General features: G+C 40.3%; 2 protein-coding genes across 13 annotated transcripts in view; one reads left to right on the top strand and one right to left on the bottom strand.

Moving 5' to 3' along the window:
* Positions 1-20,919, top strand: part of BBS9 (Bardet-Biedl syndrome 9) — a 547,167-nt gene that overhangs the window by 107,546 nt on the left and 418,702 nt on the right. For all 12 annotated transcript variants that reach the window (XR_015734231.1, XR_015734233.1, XR_009620981.2 and 9 more), the window contains 4 exons: positions 1,511-1,691; positions 7,123-7,252; positions 14,427-14,608; positions 15,072-15,148. Coding sequence is in view for 8 of the 12 variants with exons in the window: in XM_087894078.1 (XP_087750204.1) it covers positions 1,511-1,691; positions 7,123-7,252; positions 14,427-14,608; positions 15,072-15,148 (570 nt within the window). In the remaining 4 variants the exon portion in view is untranslated. The remainder of the gene's footprint in view (positions 1-1,510; positions 1,692-7,122; positions 7,253-14,426; positions 14,609-15,071; positions 15,149-20,919) is intronic.
* Positions 8,868-11,622, bottom strand: LOC148114201 (uncharacterized). Its single transcript, XM_087891577.1, has 3 exons — positions 11,599-11,622; positions 9,597-10,307; positions 8,868-8,891 (listed from the first exon to the last, which is right to left on the bottom strand). The coding sequence occupies exons 1-3, from the start codon at positions 11,620-11,622 to the stop codon at positions 8,868-8,870; spliced, it is 759 nt and encodes a 252-aa protein (XP_087747703.1).

The raw sequence follows: 20,919 nt of genomic DNA, 5'->3' as shown, positions 1-20,919 counted from the left end.
TTAATTAAGAAAAATAACCATGAGAGCAGGAGGAACGTGAATGTTATATGACAAGTAGAACTATTTTTTCTGATTTTGAACTGATTTTTCTTTTACAGGAGTTAATGCAAAACAACTATCTTAAGATAACAAAGATTTAGTATACAGTATATACAGGTAGTCTTCAACTTGCTACTGGTTGCTTATCAATCGTTCAAAGTTACGACAGACCCCCAAAGTTACTTATAGCCCAGTTCCAAAATTCTGATGGCTTCCCTTCCCTCTGGTTCTGCAGCTGGCTCCTATTTCGAAGCCTTTTGCAGCATCCTAAGGTCACATTATCACAATTTATGATGGTCTTGCTGAAAACAGGAGTTTATTTCCAGTTTACTGCAAACCTGGCCCATAGCAAACAGTGGGTTCATTTAATGATTGCTGCATTCACTGAACAAGTGCCACAAAAAGGTCGTAAAATAGAATTGGTCACATGATGACCTGCTTATGGCTGTAATTTGTGTGTGTGCATGTTTATATAAAATTAATTTTTTATATATTTATAAATATATAAAATACATTTAAAAATATAAAATATAACACACACAGATATATACATATACATGTATACACACACACACTTCACCTGCTTTTAATTTCAACAAAAATGCAAATATAGCACCAATGATAATTTTTTTATTGCTAATTTTTTTCTAATGCAGTATTGGAGTGCAGGAAGGATTTGTAGTGTTGTGCAGTGTAACAAGCTGGAGAGTTGCAAGTAATTTATTGCCTTTTCAGATATAAATAATCAGTGCTATTTGCTTACAACTACATCTAACTACATAGCCTAACTTTAACTCTAATCCTTTCCTGGGAATAAATTCCATTGAGCTTAATAAAGTTTTTTTGTACACAGATGTGTATAGGATTGTTCTGTAAATTAATTTATATAGTCACGATCTTCAATTCCATCATGGGGTTTATGCTGGTTTTGCTAAAAAGAGATCCTCCATATCAGTAGGGGGAAACAAGTGGCTACATTTTTACAGTTGACATAATTTTAAAAGGACCTTTTGAAATGTTGGATACTATGGAAAAAGTAAGGAAAAGTTTTATTTCATGTTATATGTACAAGGTGGGTGTATTTTGTATAATTTAATCTCATCCTGGCATGTGTTTTACCATATCCTTTTTTTGTTTTGGGAGAAGGGCTTATCTGAAACTAGAGAGTAATTAAAGAAAAAAATCAAACAAAACTGAAATGCAATATTTTAAAAATATTTCTTACAATATGCAATTTTATAGACTAGGAACAGATTAGTCTCTCATTTACCTAATGATGTGAAAACAATCTTCTGGTTTATAAAGCTTATTCTTTTTCTTAAACAAATATGATGAAATTAGTGTACGCCATTTATGGCTTTGGTGTGTGGCATTTATCTCAGATTGAAAAATAAATTTAATTCAAGGGAATTTAAGGCTGCTGTTAACATATGCTCCACAGTGCTGTATCTTGTCTCTTCATCTGTTTAAGGTGGACTGGATTTCAAACATTGGGGAACAAGCCCTGGACATATGTGTTGTTTCATTTAATCAGCTTGTTTCCGGCATATTTGTTCTTGGGGAGAGAAATTTTTTTTGCTTTAAGGATAATGGACAAATTCGGTTCATTAAAAAGCTTGACCACAGCCCAAGTTGCTTTCTTCCATACTCAGGTTTGTGAATAAAAGCAATGATTACCATTGTTATAAAGCAGTTTTACAATTTCTAATTCTAGCATATCAACCAAGATTAAACAATTGTAAATATTATTTGTCTGTAACAATATCTTTAACCTTCAGTGCTTTTTGAGTACATATAAATATTCTGTAAATTCATTACATTATAATCTATAAATATGTGTTAACTTTTAACTATTGTAGTAGGCCTTGCTCTTATTTTATTAAAATAGATGGATGTCTACATGTGAACATCAGATTCTTAAAATAGATTCAATGATGTCATTCTAAATTTAACATTTATGAACCAAATTAACACCTCTGTCCAGAGGAATGGAATGTAAACTGTGGAATTTCTTTTTCTGGGAGAATGGTTAAGCTACTCTGGTAAAATATTAGTTGTTTCAATTTCCATGATAAGCACAAAGTAAGTAGTATATGATTGTATGTCAGCCCTTCTTCCATTCCTTTGTGTCTCCAATAGGGTAATGAAGGAATTCTTTTCTCTTTGAGTAGCATAAATAACAGCCAGAAGGAAAAAGGATAGCTGAATTTGTTCCCCTACTTTTACATCATTCTATCTCTATTATCTATATCTCTGTCTCATCTGTTATCTCTTATTCCTATCTCATCTCTATCCCTACCCATCCCATCCCATCCCATCCAATCCAGTGGTGGAATTCAAATAATTTTACAATCGGTTCTCTGCCGTAATGACTAACTGGAGAAGTGTGGCTGAGTGGTCATATGACTGGGTGTGCCTGGCCAACTTGACATCACTCACGTTGAGGGATGCTTCAGTTCGCCTGGCCTCTTGTGACCATGGGGATGCTACAATGGTCGTAAGTGTGAAAAACAGTCATGTCACTTTTTTCAGTGCCATTGTAACTTTGAATGGTCACTAAATGAATTGTAAGTCAAGGATTACCTGTACAAAAATATAAAAAGCTTCTTTGCTTGCAAAAAGCTGCCCTAAATACCAATCATTAGATTAGAAATACCTGCAAGGTGGAGTTACAAATCAGGCAGGGTGCCAGAGCACCTTGAGGAATTAAAATAGTTAAAATGCAGTTATAACTACCAGCGGCCAACTCTTGCTCATAAAGTGAAACCCTTTAGCAGAGAGGTCATTTGAGCTCTCCAAAAAGAACACACCTAGGAGAAGCAATCCTTAGATCCATTTGTACCACTTAAAGATACCAACTGGTCTCACTCACCTCACAAGATATCCTAAGAAAATCATCCAGATTTAAGGAAAGATCACATGCTCCCAGAAAGGCAGTAAAAAAAAAAAAAATCAGTGCCAAGCTTGCATTCTGCCTCTTGGAAGTACACCCCAAAAGGACAGTGCCAGAACCACTAAAGCAGGGAAGGAAGATGCCCTCCCCAGATAGAAAAAGAAACTATGAGGCAGGAAAAAATTCAAACAATGCAAATAATTAAATCACAATAATTAAATTACGCTACCAGCCGATCTGGTAGCAATGACGGCTGGTGGTTCGGAGAGCTGATAGCGATGGCAGCTTGAGGCTCCGTCCACACACCCAGAATTCATTACTTCCTGGTTTTAACCAGGAAGTAACCTGGTTTTTTGAGCCTCTGCACGTGCGCAGAAGATTTTTCACATGCGCAGAGGGTCCAAGCGCTTGTGAACCCCTGGTTGGCCCAGGCCTTGCTTGCCTTCGCAAGCTGGCCATGGGGACCGCCGGGAAGGCTGCGTGGAAGGCAGGCAAGGAAGCATGTTGGGGTCGCCCAGTCACGTTGAAGGGAGCTAACTTGCCTTCTGAGGTCCAGTCCCACATCCAGCCCTTGATGGGAGACACGCCACTTCCGGCCAGCGGGTGGGCAGCTGGCCTTTGGGGGAGACGCAGCTGCAACACTGGGGCCAAGAAAGGCGGTGGTGGCGGCACTGCATGTGCAGCCCCGGGACATCCGCCCTCTCTCCCGGAGCGCCGCTGCCGCCCCAGAGCTTGCCTTCGCCTCTACAGCCCACTGGCCCCTCTTGCCTTTCTCTTTCTGGGTGCAGCGCTTCTGCTTGTTGGGCCATTTCCCCAAAGCCAGCACCTCTTTGGCCAGCTGCTTTGCTTTTTCCCTCTTAAGGCTCTTGGGAGGCTTGCGCAGCAGTTCTCCAAACTTCTTAGAAAGTTAACAACGGGTTCTAGCGAATAGGTGCAAACCAGTAGAATCACATCCCATCCCATCCAGCGGTGGGTTCTAAATTTTTTTACTACCGGTTCTGTGGGCGTGGCTTATTTTGTGGGTGTGGCTTGGAGGTCATGTGACTAGATGGGCGTGGCTAGCTGGTCAGAGTCATTTCTGGAAGGTCCTCGCACTTACGACCAGTCCTCGCACTTATGACCCGACTCATTTGTTTGCTTTTAACACTGATCAGCTGTAGGACGGCCCTTTGAAGCCCCGCGGCAAGAGTTTAAACAGTTTTTTCCCTCTAGTCATCAGCTGGGACTCAGGAGGCAGCAATAGATTGGGGGTGGGACCAAATAAAAGGTAAGAATAACGTGGGGGGATGGGGGGAGGGTGGGGGGGAGAACCGGTTTGGTGACGTCATATCGTCACCGCTACCGGCTCGGCCGAACCGGACCAAACCGGGAGGAACCCACCACTGATCCCATCCTATCTTACTGTATCCTACCCTATCTATCCTATTCATTATTTACTTGCATGTACAAAATTCCTGGTCACCTATAGCAATTAAGTAAATTGTTAAAATGGAATACTAAAGCAGGCAATTTTTAAAAATAATTTTATTCATCATTTTTTCTTTAGCATCTATAAACAAGTATAGAGGCTAAACAAAGTATTGTCTGGGTCAATATGTTTTACAGTAATAATAATAGTAATATTTTTTTAGATATACATAATCATAATCTTTCAACTTCCAATATTTGTGTATACATAGTAGTTATGATGTATTTTATTCTATATCAGTATACATAATCCTATTTTCTCAATTTTTAATTTATTACTCTATTACTTCTTTTTTCTACCTCTTAATAAAATAGCCCTCCTATTAGGCAGCATTCTATATCTATCCATCATCTCTTGTCCTTTTTAGAATTTCAACTCAATGATTTTTTGGTAAATCTTCCATGTTTCTCTCTTGGGATCTTGTAGCTCCTTAGCTCACATTTATTTAATCTTAATATTTCATTTGCCACAACATCTGTCTCTTATTGTTGAATCTCTAGAGTACCCATCCGTAGTTCTTTCATCATTTTTAAGAGAACTTTCTCTTTATTCTCTTCTATATTTTGAGCTCTTAGAGTGTAATCTGTCTGTTCTGTTTTAAATGTTATTGCTATCTCTTCCATATCTTTCTCCATTTGTGTCATTTTTGGCGTTATCTCTTCTATTTTTTCCTCAGCTTCTTCTGGTTTCTCCTCTATTTTCTGAATTTTTTGTTCATCTTTTATTATCATTTGCTGGGTTTTTTTAAGTCTCACATCTTTATCCCACATTAATTCCATCATCTCCCTATGATTCCTTGTCATATCTTCCTGAATGCATTGAAACAATAATATTTCTTTATAAACCATATTTGTTTTCTCCTGTTGAAACATCTTATACTCATTTAACGAGTTAATAGTAATTCAATATTCCACCAAGATTCCAATATCCCAATTGCCCAAAAATACCAATGTTAATAGAATTTACACAGTCCCGAAATCGTTTCTCAGAATCCTCTAAATTTATAGTCCTTGGAGTTTTCCACTTTACATCCTCTAAATTTCCCAAATTTTAAAGTCTTGTTTAATCTTCCTTCTTTCCTTTTCACCTCGTAGAGTGTTCTATCAAATAATCTTAATAATCCAAATTGGCCCACCAAATTTCCACAATGCACAGAGTCAAATATTCAATTTCAAAGATGCTACTTGTTAGTTTGTAATCCACCTTGCCTTAGAAATGTTCAAAACACTCACTCAGCACTTCCAAGCCGCTAGAACACCAGTAAATATGAAACTAAAATAAAAAGGCCTTCCAGGTGTTTTTTGCCTTTCACTATGTCCTCTGTTCTCTTTATTTTTCTTATATTATCACTCATTGTCAAGGTCATTTCTCAGTGTGTTCTAGTGTAATATCTTCTTTTGCCAGTAGGTGGCACTCCCTCTCAAGGTTCCAACATTAAACAGCTGACTGTCAGAAAAGAAATTTGAGGGGGAAAAAACCAGATTTCTTTTTACGATTTCTTCCAATAATCATTGTTATCCACAATTTAAGTCATTTTACATAGTACTACCAGTTCCAGTCCAAGCTTTCCATTTTAAAGCTTCAGAATCAAAAGTTTATTTCACTTTTGGGCATAATCTTTCTCTGTGTATTAAATAGCCATTTCTTAATTTTGGAGAATCTTTTTTTTAAAAAAATGCTTTCATTTGGGTTTAAGTCTCTAGTATAGAAGTTGAAAGTTGTCTCACCCAGTTTCAATCCTCTGTCCACAAACTGCTCCAGCTCATTTATTTATTTATTTATTAAATTTCTATACCGCCGTTCTCCAAAAAGGACTCAGGGCGGTGCACAGCCAAAGTAAAATCAGAGCATACAAAATTTAAAAACAATAATTAAAATAATTAAATATTCTGGCCGTAAATTAAAACAACCCAATTTAAAATCAATTTAAAATTAAACTCAAGCCAGCCCAGCTAGTTGAAATAAATAGGTTTTCATGGCCCGACGAAAAATCCGGAGGTCTGTTATTGTACGTAACTCTGGGGCTCATAATCTTCTTGTCCTGGTTATCATACCTTCAGTCTTGCCAAAATGGCCGTCGTCTCTGTTGCCAATCTGGAGGGTTTCTTTGGATCAAACAAGGAAATTGCTGTTTACTTGTGATCCACAAAGTGTCCCTCCTTTCTTCACCACCTCTTCAGGGTGGCTTTGGCCTGCCAGGGTCTCCTGGCAGGCAAGTATCGGCTGGGTTTTGTAAAGCTCCGCAGAGCTCCACTATCCCATATCCATACTGTTGCGATGCCAACCAGTGAATCCAAGTGGGGCATTTTTAAAGGGTTATTATAAATAAGGTGGGGTTGTATTTGTTTATGATGTTCTACATTTCTTTTAGTAATATATTAGTAATTTTATCCATTCTGAGGGGGGTGGTTTAAATTGTTAAATTGAAACTGAGAAATTATATGTTTTTATTACAAAAAGTGTAACATATCTCATTGTTACAAACTTTTTGTTACAGACATATTTTACTATTCCTTTCTAGTTTATTATCTGAGACTACAATAGCCTCACAAAATTTGATCTTACTTGTAAAAATATAGTCTTGACATTTCTAGGAGTTATCCTTATTTGTACATTTATTTTACATATATTGGTGTAACTATAAGAATGTCTCTTAAAGGAAGAAAAATAGTTAAGAAGAATATGAACGTAACATCTTTCCCAAACTCTACATATGTTGTAGTGTCTGGGACTGCCATAAACACACTGATTGGAAATCACAACGGTATCCTACATATTTATCAAGACATGACTCTAAAATGGGCAACTCAGCTTCCTCATATTCCTGTGGCAGCAAGACTGGGCAAATTACTGTAAGTAGTCTTACCAAAATTTTAGCTTAGAATGGTCTGTGTCTGTGTGTATTTCCTAAAATAAAATTTGATTTTAATTTAATTGTCCTGATTGGCTTGTCAGCTGTACTGCTTGTTCAGATGAATTATAATCAGAGAAAGCTTTTATCATAATAAATTTGTTACTATTTGAATTATACATATCATGTATAATTTATGTATAACTGAATTTCTTTCAGTTCAGTTAATTTATTGAAACAATTTTATTACAATGTACATTTTAGGATTGTGAATAATACTGATAGTCATAACATATTTTTGTTGTATTCTATTCTATTTTATTCTATTCTATTTTTCAAGGAGTTAAAAGTAGAACCCATTACATTCCTTTTTCTGATATTTTTCTTATAGCAATAATTCTGGAGACTGGTAGGATTGAGAGTAGTGAGGCCACGTGAGCTTCCATAGCTGAGGATGGAGTTGAACATGTATCTCTCCAGTCACTCCAACATCTTAGTGTTAACCAACATTGTTGACCAAATATTGCTGCATGCTTTGGAAAGGATTTTTTTATTAGTTATCTAGCTGAACACATCAGTGCCCACACTCATATAAAACACTTTTTGAATGGATTCATTTTACTATCATCGTGGAAAAGTAATTGTTATCTAATTTTTGATGTATTGAATATAGTCCACATTTGCTTTGATGTATTTACAGTTTTACTTAAAGTACAGCATGGATGGTAGCACTTTGGAAAAGTATATTCCTTGGTTGAAAAATATTAACTTACAATAGCTAGCTAAGGGACAATGTGTAGGTATATCGATCACTTGACTTCTTTTTTTCCCTACTGTGAATTCATTGTGAGTTGTCAATTTTTTATAATGGTCCTCTTTTTGTTACACCTTTTGATTGCTGATTGTCTCATAACTGAATAGGGACTACAAGTATATTTATTTCACTCACACAAACAAATAGAACTTCAGGCAAATTTTCATTTAAAAGAAAAACAAACCCTCTTGAGGGAACAAACACCTTTCTTTCCTAGCTTTCACACAATAAATTAGCAGCAAGGTTTTTTTTAAAAAAGGCAGAAGATCTTAAATCTTTTATGCGATGTAAAGTTTATCCCTTCACTATTATTTTCAGTAGTTTAAGGAAGGGTATTAATTAAGTGGAGTGATAGATGGTCTCGAAACAAGATGATCTCTGATGATCCCAGCTGAATTGCCTGATCGGCAGAGGCTTTTTTTTCTTTTAAAAACATTTTAAAAAATGCTTTTAAAAGCCTTTGCCGATCAGGCAACTCTGCTGGGATCGTCAGAGGTTTTTAAAAGCATTTTTTTCTACAACCCCTTTGGCCGAAGAGGTTGTAGAAAAAGTGCTTTTAAAAGCCTCTGATGATCCCAGCTGATCTGCGCGATCATCAGAGGCTTTTTTTTTTACTTTTAAAAGCATTTTTTCAGCCGAAGAGGTTATAGAAAAAATGCTTTTAAAAATTAAAAAAAAAAGCCTGATGATTGCGCGGCTCAGCTGGGCATGGGGGTGGGGGTGGCAGGGATTTTTGCTACCGGTTTTTCCGAACCACCCGCCTCCATCACTACCGGGTCGGGTGATCCGGTCTGAACCGGGATCATTTCACCCCTGCATTAGCCCCCTAGAAAGATATTGAGAATTAATCAAACAGTAGTTGCAAACGAAATATGAGTCTCCAGCATTCTTATTAAGAGTTGTAACATTATTAAATTTTATATATTGTAGTTATTACCACAACATATTTTTAGTTTGAGAAAGGAGTATTTATTAATATATCAAAATGATTTGCCAAAAGCAGAAAAATATTCAAACATGATACAGATTTCTTTCCTAAAGCATCCAAATAACTAAATAATAATTATGGGGAAGCATTTTAAATTTATTTCAATATGTCTTCTTTTTTTTTTTTTTTATTTATTTATTTATTTATTTATTTATTTATTTATTTATTTATTTATTTCATTTCATTTCATTTCATTTCATTTCATTTCATTTCATTTCATTTCATTTCATTTCATTTCATTTCTATACTGCCCTGATAAAAATAATACCAACACAAAAATTAAAAACAATTTAAAATAATTTAAAGCATTGGGCATATTTAAAACCCCTAACTAAAACCCCTTTAAAACCATTTAAAGCCCACTTAAGTTAATTCATTCGGTCAGGCCGGCTTGCTGAAACAATAAAGTCTTCAGCGCACGACGGAAGATGCGGAGGTCAGGGATCCTCCTTACGTCCGGGGGCATCTCATTCCATAGGGCAGGAGCCCCCACAGAGAAGGCTCTCCCCCTGGGGGTTGCCAACATTGTTTGGCCAACAGCACCTTGAGAAGGCTCTCTCTGTGGGAGCGAATCAGGCGGTGGGAGGTATGCGGTGTCAGAAGGCGGTCCTGTAAATATCCCGGTCCTAAGTCATGGAGTGCTTTGAAGATGGTGACTAGCACCTTGACCAGTGGGAGCCAGTGCAGCTTGTGCAAGAGAGGTGTTACATGGGAGCGACAAGTCGCCCCCATAACCACTTGCGTGGCCGCGTTCTGGACCAGTTGGAGCCTCCGGGTGCTCCTCAAGGGAAGCCCCATGTAGAGAGCATTACAGTAGTCCAGACAGGAAGTGACAAGGGCGTGCGTGACCGTGCGTAAGGCGTCCCGATCCAGAAAGGGACGCAACTGGGAAATCAGGCAAACCTGATAAAAAGCCCCCCTGACCACGGCCATCATATGATCGTCTAAAGACAGCCACGTATCCAGGAGGACACCCAAATTGCCAGCCCTCTCTGAGGGGGGTAAGATCTCATCCCCAGTAGCCAGCGATGGTACCAGCTGGCTATATCGGGGTGCCGGAAACCACAGCCACTCAGTCTTGGAGGGGTTGAGTCTGAGCCTGTTCCTCCCCATCCAGATCCGCACGGCCTCCAGGCATTGGGACATCACGTCAAGGGCATCATTGGGGTGGTCCGGGATAGAAATGTACAACTGCATGTTGTCGGCATATAGTTGACATTTCACCCCAAAACCACGGATGATCTCACCCAGCGGCTTCACATAAATGTTGAACAGGAGGGGCAAGAGGACTGACCCTTGCGGCACCCCACAAGTAAGGTGCCTCGAGGTCAACCTCTGCCCACCCCCGTCAACACAGACTGCGTATGGTCGGAGAGAAAGGAGGAGAACCACCACAACACAGTGCCTCCCACTCCCCGTTCCCCCAACCGACGCAGCATGATCCTATGATCGATGGTATCAAAGGCCGCTGAGAGATCTAGGAGGACCAGGACTGAGGAGCTTCCCCTGTCCCAAGCCCTCCAGAGATCATCAACCAATGCGATCAATGCCGTTTCCATGCTGTAACCTGTCCTGAAGCCCGACTGGCATGGATCTAGATAGACAGCTTCATCCAGGTATTGAGGAAGCTGTCGCGCCACCACACTCTCAAAACTTTCGCCGCGAAGCAGAGGTTGGAGACCGGATGGTAGTTAGCTAATATAGCCGGGTCCAGGGAAGGCTTCTTGAGGAGGGGCCTCACCACCGCTTCTTTCAAAGCGGCTGGGAAGACACCCTCACTCAAAGAAGCATTAATAATCCCCTGAAACCAGCATCGTGTAACCTCCCGGGAGGCCAGCACCAACCAGGAGGGACATGGGTCCAATAAACATGTGGTAGCATTGAGTCTCCCCAAAATCCTGTCCACGTCCTCAGGAGCCACAGGGTCAAACTTCTCCCAGATAACACTCTCAAGATCCGCCCCTATCATCCCATCCGAGGCTACCCAATCTGAGTCCAGACCGTCCCGAATCTGAGCGATTTTATCATGCAGATGTTGCACAAAATCCTCAGCTCTACCCTGCAAGGGATCATCCCGCGCTCCCATCTGAAGTAGGGAGCGGGTCACCCTAAACAGGGCGGCTGGGCAGCTCTCTGCAGATGCAATAAGAGCGGGAAAATAATTAGATTTCACCACTCTTATTGCCACTAGGTAGGACTTGATATAAGCCCTCACCAGTGTCCGGTCGGATTAAGTGCGGCTGGCCCTCCAATCACTCTCTAGGTGACTTTTCCAGCACTTCATCTCTCTCAGCTCCTCGGAAAACCAAGGAGCTGAATGAGATCTGCACCGGGTCAGAGGCCGCAAAGTCACGACGCGATCCAAAGCTCCAGCAGCCGCCCTATCCCAGGCGGCTACCAGTTCTTCAGCCGACTCATGAGTCAGAGCCTCTGGGAATGGCCCAAGCTCCATCAGGAACCTGTCCGGGTCCCTCAGGCGCCTGGGACGGAACCACCTGGTCGGTTCCATCTGCCTGCACAAAGGGGAGCGGACTGAAAGTCTAACCGAAGGAGTGAATGATCTGTCCATGACAAGGGCTTGATGACTAACTCAGGGAGTTGACTAGAGACTGGATCCAGGCAATTGTCAACGCTTCGTTGAGAGAGGGGAACTTCCCCGCCTCTCTTAAGGAGGTGGTGGTTCGACCTCTCCTCAAGAAGCCTTCCCTGGATCCAGACTCACTTAATAACTATCGTCCTGTCTCCAACCTTCGCTTCATCGCAAAGGTTGTTGAGACTGTATCGGCGCAACAGCTCCCACAATTCCTGGAGGAAATGGAATACCTTGACCCATACCAATCAGGCTTCCGACACGGTCACAGCACGGAAACGGCATTGGTCACTCTGGTGAATGATCTCTGGCAGGCTCGGGATGGGGGTTGTTCCTCCATCCTGGTCCTACTTGACCTCTCAGCGGCTTTTGATACCATCGACCATGGTATCCTACTGCAGCGACTTGTGGGGTTAGGGGTGGGAGGCACTGTCTTACGGTGGTTTTCCTCCTATCTCTCAGGTCGCTTTCAGTTTGTATAGGCGGGAGGGCAGAGATCCACCCCGAGGCCCCTTAATTGTGGGGTGCCTCAGGGGTCAGTTCTCTCCCCCCTGCTCTTTAACATCTATATGAAGTCACTGGGTGAGATCATTCGTGGCTTTGGGATGAGATATCATCAATATGCTGATGATACCCAATTATACATCTCCACCCCAGACCACCCCAGAGATGCCCTTTCCGTGATGTCCCGTTGCCTGGAGGAGGTATGGGCCTGGATGGGCAAAAACAGACTCAAACTCAATCCCTCTAAGACTGAGTGGCTGTGGATGCCGGCATCTCGGGTTTCAGAAGCACCATCACTTTTGATAGGGAAAAACTTGCACCTGTTGATAGGGCTCGCAACTTGGGTGTCCTCCTGGATGCTCGGCTGTCCCTAGAAGACCATCTAGCGGCCGTGACCAGGGGGGCCTTCGCACAGGTTCGCCTGGTGCGCCAGTTGCACTCTTTCCTGGACCGAGATGACCTTCGCACAGTCACTCATGTCCTGGTTACTTCCCGCTTGGATTACTGCAATTCCCTCTACATGGGCCTGTCCCTGAGATGCACCCGGACACTCCAGCTGATCCAGAATGCAGCTGCACGGGTTGTTACGGGAGCCCCTCGTTACTCCCATATAACACACCTCCTGCGTGAGCTGTACTGGTTACCAGTGGTTCTCCGGGTCCGCTTCAAGGTGCTAGTCCTCACCTATAAGGCCCTGCATGACTTAGGTCTGGGATATTTATTTATTTACTTATTTATTTTATTGAATTTCTATACCGCCCTACTCCCGAAGGACTCAGGGCGGTGAACAGCCATGAAATAAAACACATACATATACAAAATTTAAAATCGAATAAAATGAATTAAATAAATTTGGCTGAATTGATACCCATAATTTAAAATACCCATATTTTAAAATACAGTAAAATTTTAAAATTTACACTTAAAAGGGAGAAGATTTAGGCGAGGCCAGCTTGATGAAATAAAAGAGTCTTCAGCTCGCGGCGGAAGGTGCGCAGATCCGGAATCCTCCGTATGTCTGGGGGGAGCTCATTCCAGATCGTCGGTGCCCCCACAGAGAAAGTTCTCCCCGTAGGGGCCGACAGCCGACATTGTTTGGCCGACGGCACCTGGAGGAGCCCCTCTCTGTGGGAGCGTACTGGTCGGTGGGAGGCTATTGATGGTAGTAGGCGGTCCCGTAAGTAACCAGGTCCTAAGCCATGGAGCGCTTTAAAGGTGGTAACCAGAACCTTGAAGCGCACCCGGAAGACCACCGGGAGCCAGTGCAGCTCACGCAGGAGAGGTGTTACATGGGAGCTCCACACTGCTCCCATAACCACCCGCGCGGCCGCACTCTGCGCCAGTTGGAGCCTCCGGGTGCACCTCAAGGGGAGCCCCATGTAGAGAGCGTTACAATAGTCCAGACGAGAGGTGACGAGGGCGTGAGTGACTGTGCGTAACGAGTCCCGATCTAGAAAGGGACGCAACTGGCGAATCAGGCGAACCTGATGAAAAATCCTCCCAGTCATGGCCATCAAGTGCTCTTCTAAAGACAGCCGTGAATCCAGGAGGACGCCCAAGTTACGAGCCCTTTCCGTGGGGACCAATGATTCGCCCCCAATTTGCATGACCTTCTCCTGCCTGCCTCTCACCTTCCTGTTCGTTCACATAGGACCGCTCTCCTCAGGGTTCCGACGGCGAGCCAATGTCGCCTTGCTGTGCCCAGGGGTAGGGCATTCTCTGTGGGTGCTCCCACCCTCTGGAATGAATTACCTACTGAGCTCCGGACGGCTCCTGATCTCTGTTCCTTCCGTCGGGACTTGAAGACTTGGCTTTTCAAACAAATAGGCTACTCTGATTCCGGGTTTTATTATTTACTATTAATTAATTACTTGGATTAAATTATGATTTTATTGTACTTGTTTCTTAACTTGTGTTCGCCGCCCTGAGTCCTTTGGGAGAATGGCGGCATATAAATACATGTAATAAATAAATAATAAATAAACTCCCCTAATTCGAGATCATTCATCCACTGACCAGAGGCAAAAATCAAGTCCAGTGCGTGTCCCCCGATGTGGGTGGGGTCATGAACTAACTGGGTCAGGTCCATGGCCGTCATGGAAGCCACGAACTCCCGAGCTGCTTCTGACGTTTCACCGACAGATGGCAGGTTGAACTCCCCCATGACCATAAGTCTGTATGTTTATATTGTTTTAAGAAAATAAGTATTTTTTAACTGAACAGTAATAAGAGTCTTTTTATTGTTACAATATAGTAATCTATTTTTTTTTCCTCTGCAGAAATTTGAAAGGTGTGATTGTTACACTGAGTGATAGTGGCTATCTACAATGTTCTTACCTTGGTACTGATCCTTCTTTATTTCAAGCTCCTAAAGTTGAAGCTAGGAATATTAATTATGCAGAATATGATGTAGAAATGAATAAACTTCAGAAAATCATTAAAGAAGCCCAGAAAATTAAAGGTAATTTTCATTTTTTTTTAAAAAATATTTTAAATAGTGAAGGTAGTCTAGATGGAAGTGTTTTACAGTCTTAGTCAAATTCTTCAAATGTGCCTACTTTCAGATAAAGAGAGCTGAAACTGAAAAGATGGGAGTAGGTTTACAACTTCCAGCCAAGCTATATTCACCTCTCTTTTAGGCCAGCTCCCCAATTCCCGGGCCATGGCCCACAATCAAATGGAACTGTAGCGCTTGCGCCTACCATTCACAAGGAAATATCCCCTCTACCCCCCACCCCCTGCTGTGCCATCAAGCCAGAACAGTTAGGGATCGCTGTTTTAGGCAACTAGGATATTGTGTGTGTCATGAATATATGGGACTTAACCTTAAATTGAAGTTCCACATCTTGCAAATGTATACAACTGGTCTGTATTATTTTTATTGGGATAATTAGCTAAATTTGCTAATTCCTTAAATCTTTCAGATATCCTGCCTAAGTCTGAAAAAAGTGAAGATTTTGCACTTGGTGTGACAGTCTTGCCTGATCTGGATACAGTTTCTGTATGTAAATTTGAATGCTGAATTTAGATATAACAATTACAATAGTGCTTTTTAAATCTGGGTAAAAGTTGTTTTGCTTTGGATACTTACTTACACAGAAATCCATTACTCAATCACAACAGGGACATTTCAATTTACTTAAAGTGCTTTACATATGTTGGGCAAAAAGAACTTTCTGATAAGCAGCTTTGGATAATGAAAGAAAAAGTTTGAGAAGCACTGAATTACAGGTTTCAAAAACATGTTAATTATTTAGATATAAATGTGTGTATTAAGTATTTAATTTGTCTATATGAACTCATTTGTATATAGAATTAGCTGTGCCTTTAGATTTGTATATAGTGACACATATTCTTAAAGCAGAACAGTTTCTATTTAGATGTTTAAGATGAAAAATATTTAGTGCAGCTGCAGTCCCAAAGTGGGTAGTCCTGCTTTGTTTGTGATGCCTTTATTACTGAATGGATCTGTTTTCTCCATCCATTGAAGTTTGGAGAAAAATATTGGAAAAAGCAGCTAGTTGTAGGTGAAATTACACTTTCTTGAGATAACAGACTGGCACTGGTGGTGCGGATTTGTCCCATCTTCCGCTGCATAGGGCAGGGGAGAGGTTTTCATTTGTTCAACAGTGGCAAAAATATTACAATAGAAATCAGCCATAGCAAAACTAAAATTCTGATTTTTGCAAAGAGATCTAAACAGTATGCTTGGAGGGTAAATGGCCAGAATATTGAACAAGTACAAATCTTTATATATTTAGGCATGATTTTTCACAGCTCCACTAAATGCAATGCACTTCAAAACTACGACATACAAAATGCTAAAAAAGCGAAAACCAGTTATCACAATCCAATAACTTCTATTTCACTAGAGTATCAGCAGTACTGAAAGTATTTTCAGCTAAGGCTTGGCTTGCACACATCTCTGGTATTCAGGCAGGAATTTCTAAGATCAAAACAGATGCATTGATGTGCATCATAGCACACAGTCTGAAATTATTGTTGTTTCTCCCAATTGTGAGCTCTTTCATTATAGAAGATAATTGCAAATCAACATGGATTAGGATTGTTTCACAAAAACTCCAACATCTAGACCAGGGGTGTCAAGCTCAATTCAATTCAATTCAATTCAATTCAATTCAATTCAATTTAATTTAATTAATTTAATTAATTTAATTAATTTAATTATTTAATTTAATTTAATTTAATTTAATAATTTAATTTTTTAATTTAATAATAAATTAAATTAAATTAATAAATTAATAAATTAAATTAAATTATTAAATTAAATTAAATTAAATTAAATTAAATTAAATTATTAAATTAAATTAAATTAAATTAAATTAAATTAAATTAAATTAAATTATTAATATGCTGCCCCTCTCCGAAGACTCAGGCTCATTGAGGGTGGCATCAAAGTTGTGTTTGACCTTGGAGGGGGTGAGGGGGGGCATGGCCAGGATGGTCATGGCCAGCTCGTTGTTACTCATGTCAGCGCCTGTAGTGGCCCAACTGCTCTGCCAGCGAAAGCAGATTCCCGAGCTCCGTTTTTGGCTGTGACGGCCTCCTGCAGCCCTCTGAGAATGAAAACGGAGCTTTGGAGGGCTGCACGTGGCCCTCATGAGTTCCGTTTTTGGCTGTGATGGCTTCCTACAATCCTTTGTCAGCAAAAACTGAGCTTGGGAGGGCTGCATGCGATCCTCCCAAGCTCCATTTTTGCTGGCAGAGGCACCACGGGCTGGTCCTTCACTGTTTCTAGGACAGCCCCACAAGCCAGATCTTAGCACCCCGCAGGCCAGATCTGGCCTCCAGGCCTTGAGTTTGACACCCCTGATCTAGACCTTTCCAAGGAAGAGTTCCTACTGATGGGCTATGAATGTGCATTCAGTGCATTTAAACAAAGATTGGAAGTCCAAGAGAACCTGTCTGCTCTACCCAAGATCGTTTTTTTGAGCAGTCATATTCCCTTTCATAAACCAGTGAGATAACTCTTTCTGAATTGAAGAGGGTACTACCTTTAATCTTTATAATGCCCTTTTTATAGTACCTCTGGAGGACCAATCCAAAATAGTCATCAAAGACCCACACGAGCTGAAATTGAGCCATTGAAACCCCAGCTAATATACTGTACCCTCTATAAGGATTCATGGACTCATTTTATAACTACCCTGGTAAAATATCTGGGAAATTCTGATCTCTTTTATCTACAGCTGTTTCTGTCGGATCAGTACGAAACAATCCTTGAACATAGCTACATTCTGATATATTATCTGTAAAATTAGGCAGAATTTGGCCACCCATCAATAATCTCACCATAACTGTAATGTAGGTACTAGATCTTGTTCTGTTTCATTTTATTTTAATGTTTTAATTTTTAATTCTGACTTGTGACCATAGTAAACATTTGATTGATTGATTGATTGATTGATTGATTGATTGATTGATATATTCAGTTCAAATATTCTGTTCAAATGGCAAGTTGATAAAGGCATACAATGGTAAAAGTTTGTGAATCCTTTTGAATTTTCAACATTTCTGCGTAAATATAACATAAAATGTGATCTGTTCTCTATATAAATCCTAAACCTAGATAAAGAGAACTCAATTAAACAAATGAAACAAAATGATGATGGTGATAATAATAATGAGGTGTGAGTGTCAAAGGTCTTGCCTTATTTAAAGAACAGAATTCTGGATATTCACTATCAAAGTATGATCTTCTCAATATAGTTATATGGAAATGTGTGATAGGTTGAAGAAAGATTTATGAGGATGACTGAAAAGAAGTTATTGATACACATCAGGCTGGAAATCTTATAAAACTATTTCCAAAGATTTTGGACTCCACCAGTCCAATTTTGTACAGGCAGATTTTGTACAAATTGAGGCAATTCAGTACCTTATTTACTCAACAAGACCACACCAAGAGAAAGGTGATATTCTGGGGAGCCTCAAAGAAGCCTAGGGTAATGTCTAAGAAGCTAAAGGCCTCTCTTGCATTCCTGAATCTCAAAGTCCATGAGCGCTTAGGAGAACCCTGAACAATGATATGTATGGCAGGATTGAAAGGAGAAGGTCACTACTCTTGAAAAAGAACATTGCTACTTATCTATAGTTTGCAAAAGACCATCTGGATAAGCCAGAAGCCTATTGGAAGAAAGGGCTATGAATGATAAGATGTTTTTGGCTTGAATGAAAAGCAGCATGTTTAGCAAAAGACAATCTCTCTCTCTCTCTCTCTCTCTCTCTCTCTCTCTCTCTCTCTCTCTCTCTCTCTCTCTCTCTCTCTCTCTCTCTCTCTTCCTCCCTCCCACTGTCCCTCTCTCTCCATCCAATTTCTCCTACAGGACCTAACACTTCTCTAGTTTCTTATATTCCTTCTTCCTCATGCTGCTATAATTTGGCATAATTACATCTATCACCACTGTTGTATTCTGCTCTTTGTCTACTATCTCAAGCAGGTTGATTGGCCAGTACCCAGCATCCATGGCAGTGACTGACACTCACCAGACCCTGATCGCCATCTTTCCTTCTGATGTATAATTTCTGAGTGTTAGATTTGGAGTTGAAACCTCCAGGTTTTCACACTGGCTGTTTCCATGTCCTTTGGGCAGCTCATTATACCTGCAGGGTGTCTAATAACAGGCAAAGAATGCACTTTTGTAAATACATTTGGATCATTTCCCTCAATAAAGGAATAGGGATAGGGATGGGAATGGAATGGAATGAAATGGAATAGAATAGGAAGGGACCTTGGAGGTCTTCTAGTCCAGCCCCCTGCTCAAGCAGGAGAACCTATACCATTTCAGATAACTGACTGTCTACTCTGGGGGGAGGGGTGGTCAAACTCAATTTCATTGAGGGCTGCATCAGGGTTCTGTTTGACCTTGGGGGGCTGGGTTGGGCGTGGCCTGGGTGGGTGTGGCCAGCTTGATGTCACTCATGTCTGAGGTGCCTGTGGGGGCCTGAACTCTCTGCCAGTGAAAACAGAGCTTGGGAGGGCCTTCCTGGGTTCTGTTTTTGCTGGCAGAGGGTTGCAGGAGGCTGTTGCAGCCAAAAATGGAGCTCAGGAGGGCTGGGTGTGATCCTCACGAACTCCACTTTTGCTAGCAGAGGCACTGTGGGCCAATCCTTCACGGTTTCCAGGGCAGCCTCGTGGGCCAAATCTAAGCACCCTGCAGGCCGGATCTAGCCCATGGACCTTGAGTTTGATACCCCTGGTCTAGTCTCTTCTTAAAAACCTCCAGTAATGGAACATTTCTGAAGGCAAGCTGTTCCATTAGTTAATTGTGCTTACTGTTAGGAAGTTTCACCTTAATTCCAGGATGCTTCTCTCTTTGATTAGCTTCCAACCATTGTTTCTTGACCAGCCCTCAGGTGCTTTAGTTGCTCTTCTCTGAACTTTTTCCAAAGTCTCTTTTTTGGAGTATAGTGACCAAAATTCCATGTGTGGTCCTACTAGGGTTTTATAAAGTGACACTAATATTTCATGTGATCTTGATTCTAATATGCCTCTGTTTATACTGTCAACCCTTAAGCAGACATGACTGAAGCTATCTTGGAGCTTTAGTGTTGCTACACTGGAGCTGAGGGATAGGGAGGGGGAATTAGATATAGCTGTGGTTTGGTAGCCGAAATAAAATACTTTCTCTTGGGAACCAAGGATATTCTCACACCTGGCCTGAGAAAGGGGGAGTGATGTCATCAGGCAACCAGACAGTGCCTTGATTGGACCATGTGACTGATTATTTGGGGTTGAGGGAAAACTTTTACTTTTATGTTTTTTTTTATTAAAAATTTATAAATTTTATTAAAACACAAATTAGACATTTACACAACATACGACATATAAATAAATAGCATATCCTTTTTAAGCATTGTTTCATAGTGGTTTTCCATCTGATACTTTATATTTCTTCCCATTTTTCTTAACCTAATACATTTTCCCCCTCCTCCTATTCTTCTTTTCTTTTTTTTTCTTTTTCCCCTCCTTGTCTTTCCCGCTATAGAGATCTATATATTTTGATTATATCTTTATTTTTTTACATTTCTATATTCATATTATATACCTATAAAAATTATTTATATACATATTTACATTTTTAATTTTTTTCTTCTTGTATTTATGTTTCTTTATTGATGGTGTTAAGCCAATTATACCATTTGTTCCATATTCTGTAGTAGTCTGTCTTTTCTTTTTCTTTGATTTCTTTTGTTAATCTGTCAATTTCAGCACATTCTAAGATTTTATCTATTAGTTCTCCTTCAGTTGGGATTTTTTCCTGTTTCCAGTTTTTTGCATATGTTATTCGTGCTGCAGTTAACATATGTATCATCAAATATTTTATTTCTTTGGGGTATGGTTTTGTAAAGATTCCTAACAGGAATGTTTCTGGTTTCTTTTCTATTTGCAGTTTTGTTATTTGTTCCATCCATTTCTTAATATTAGACCAAAATTTTTTTGCTGCCGGGCACGTCCACCATAGATGGTAAAAGGTTCCTTGAGATTTCTTACATTTCCAACATATTGCACTGTTTTTCGGGTTTATTTTTGCCAATCTTGTCGGTGACATATGCCATCTGTAAAATATCTTCAGCTGATTTTCCTTGTATGCCACCGCTAATGTTAATTTTGCGTTCACTTGCCATAATTTTTCCCACTTCTCCAAATCTATTGTATATTTAAAATTTTGCACCCATTTGATCATCGTATCCTTCACTGTTTCCTCCTCCATTTTATATCGTAATAAAAATTTATAAATTTTGCTAATT

The sequence above is a fragment of the Pantherophis guttatus genome, chromosome 4 (assembly GCF_059756535.1).
Source record: "Pantherophis guttatus breed Tessera chromosome 4, ASM5975653v1, whole genome shotgun sequence".
Classification (NCBI taxonomy): Eukaryota; Metazoa; Chordata; class Lepidosauria; order Squamata; family Colubridae; genus Pantherophis; species Pantherophis guttatus.
This window is presented reverse-complemented; position numbering and strand designations above follow the sequence as displayed.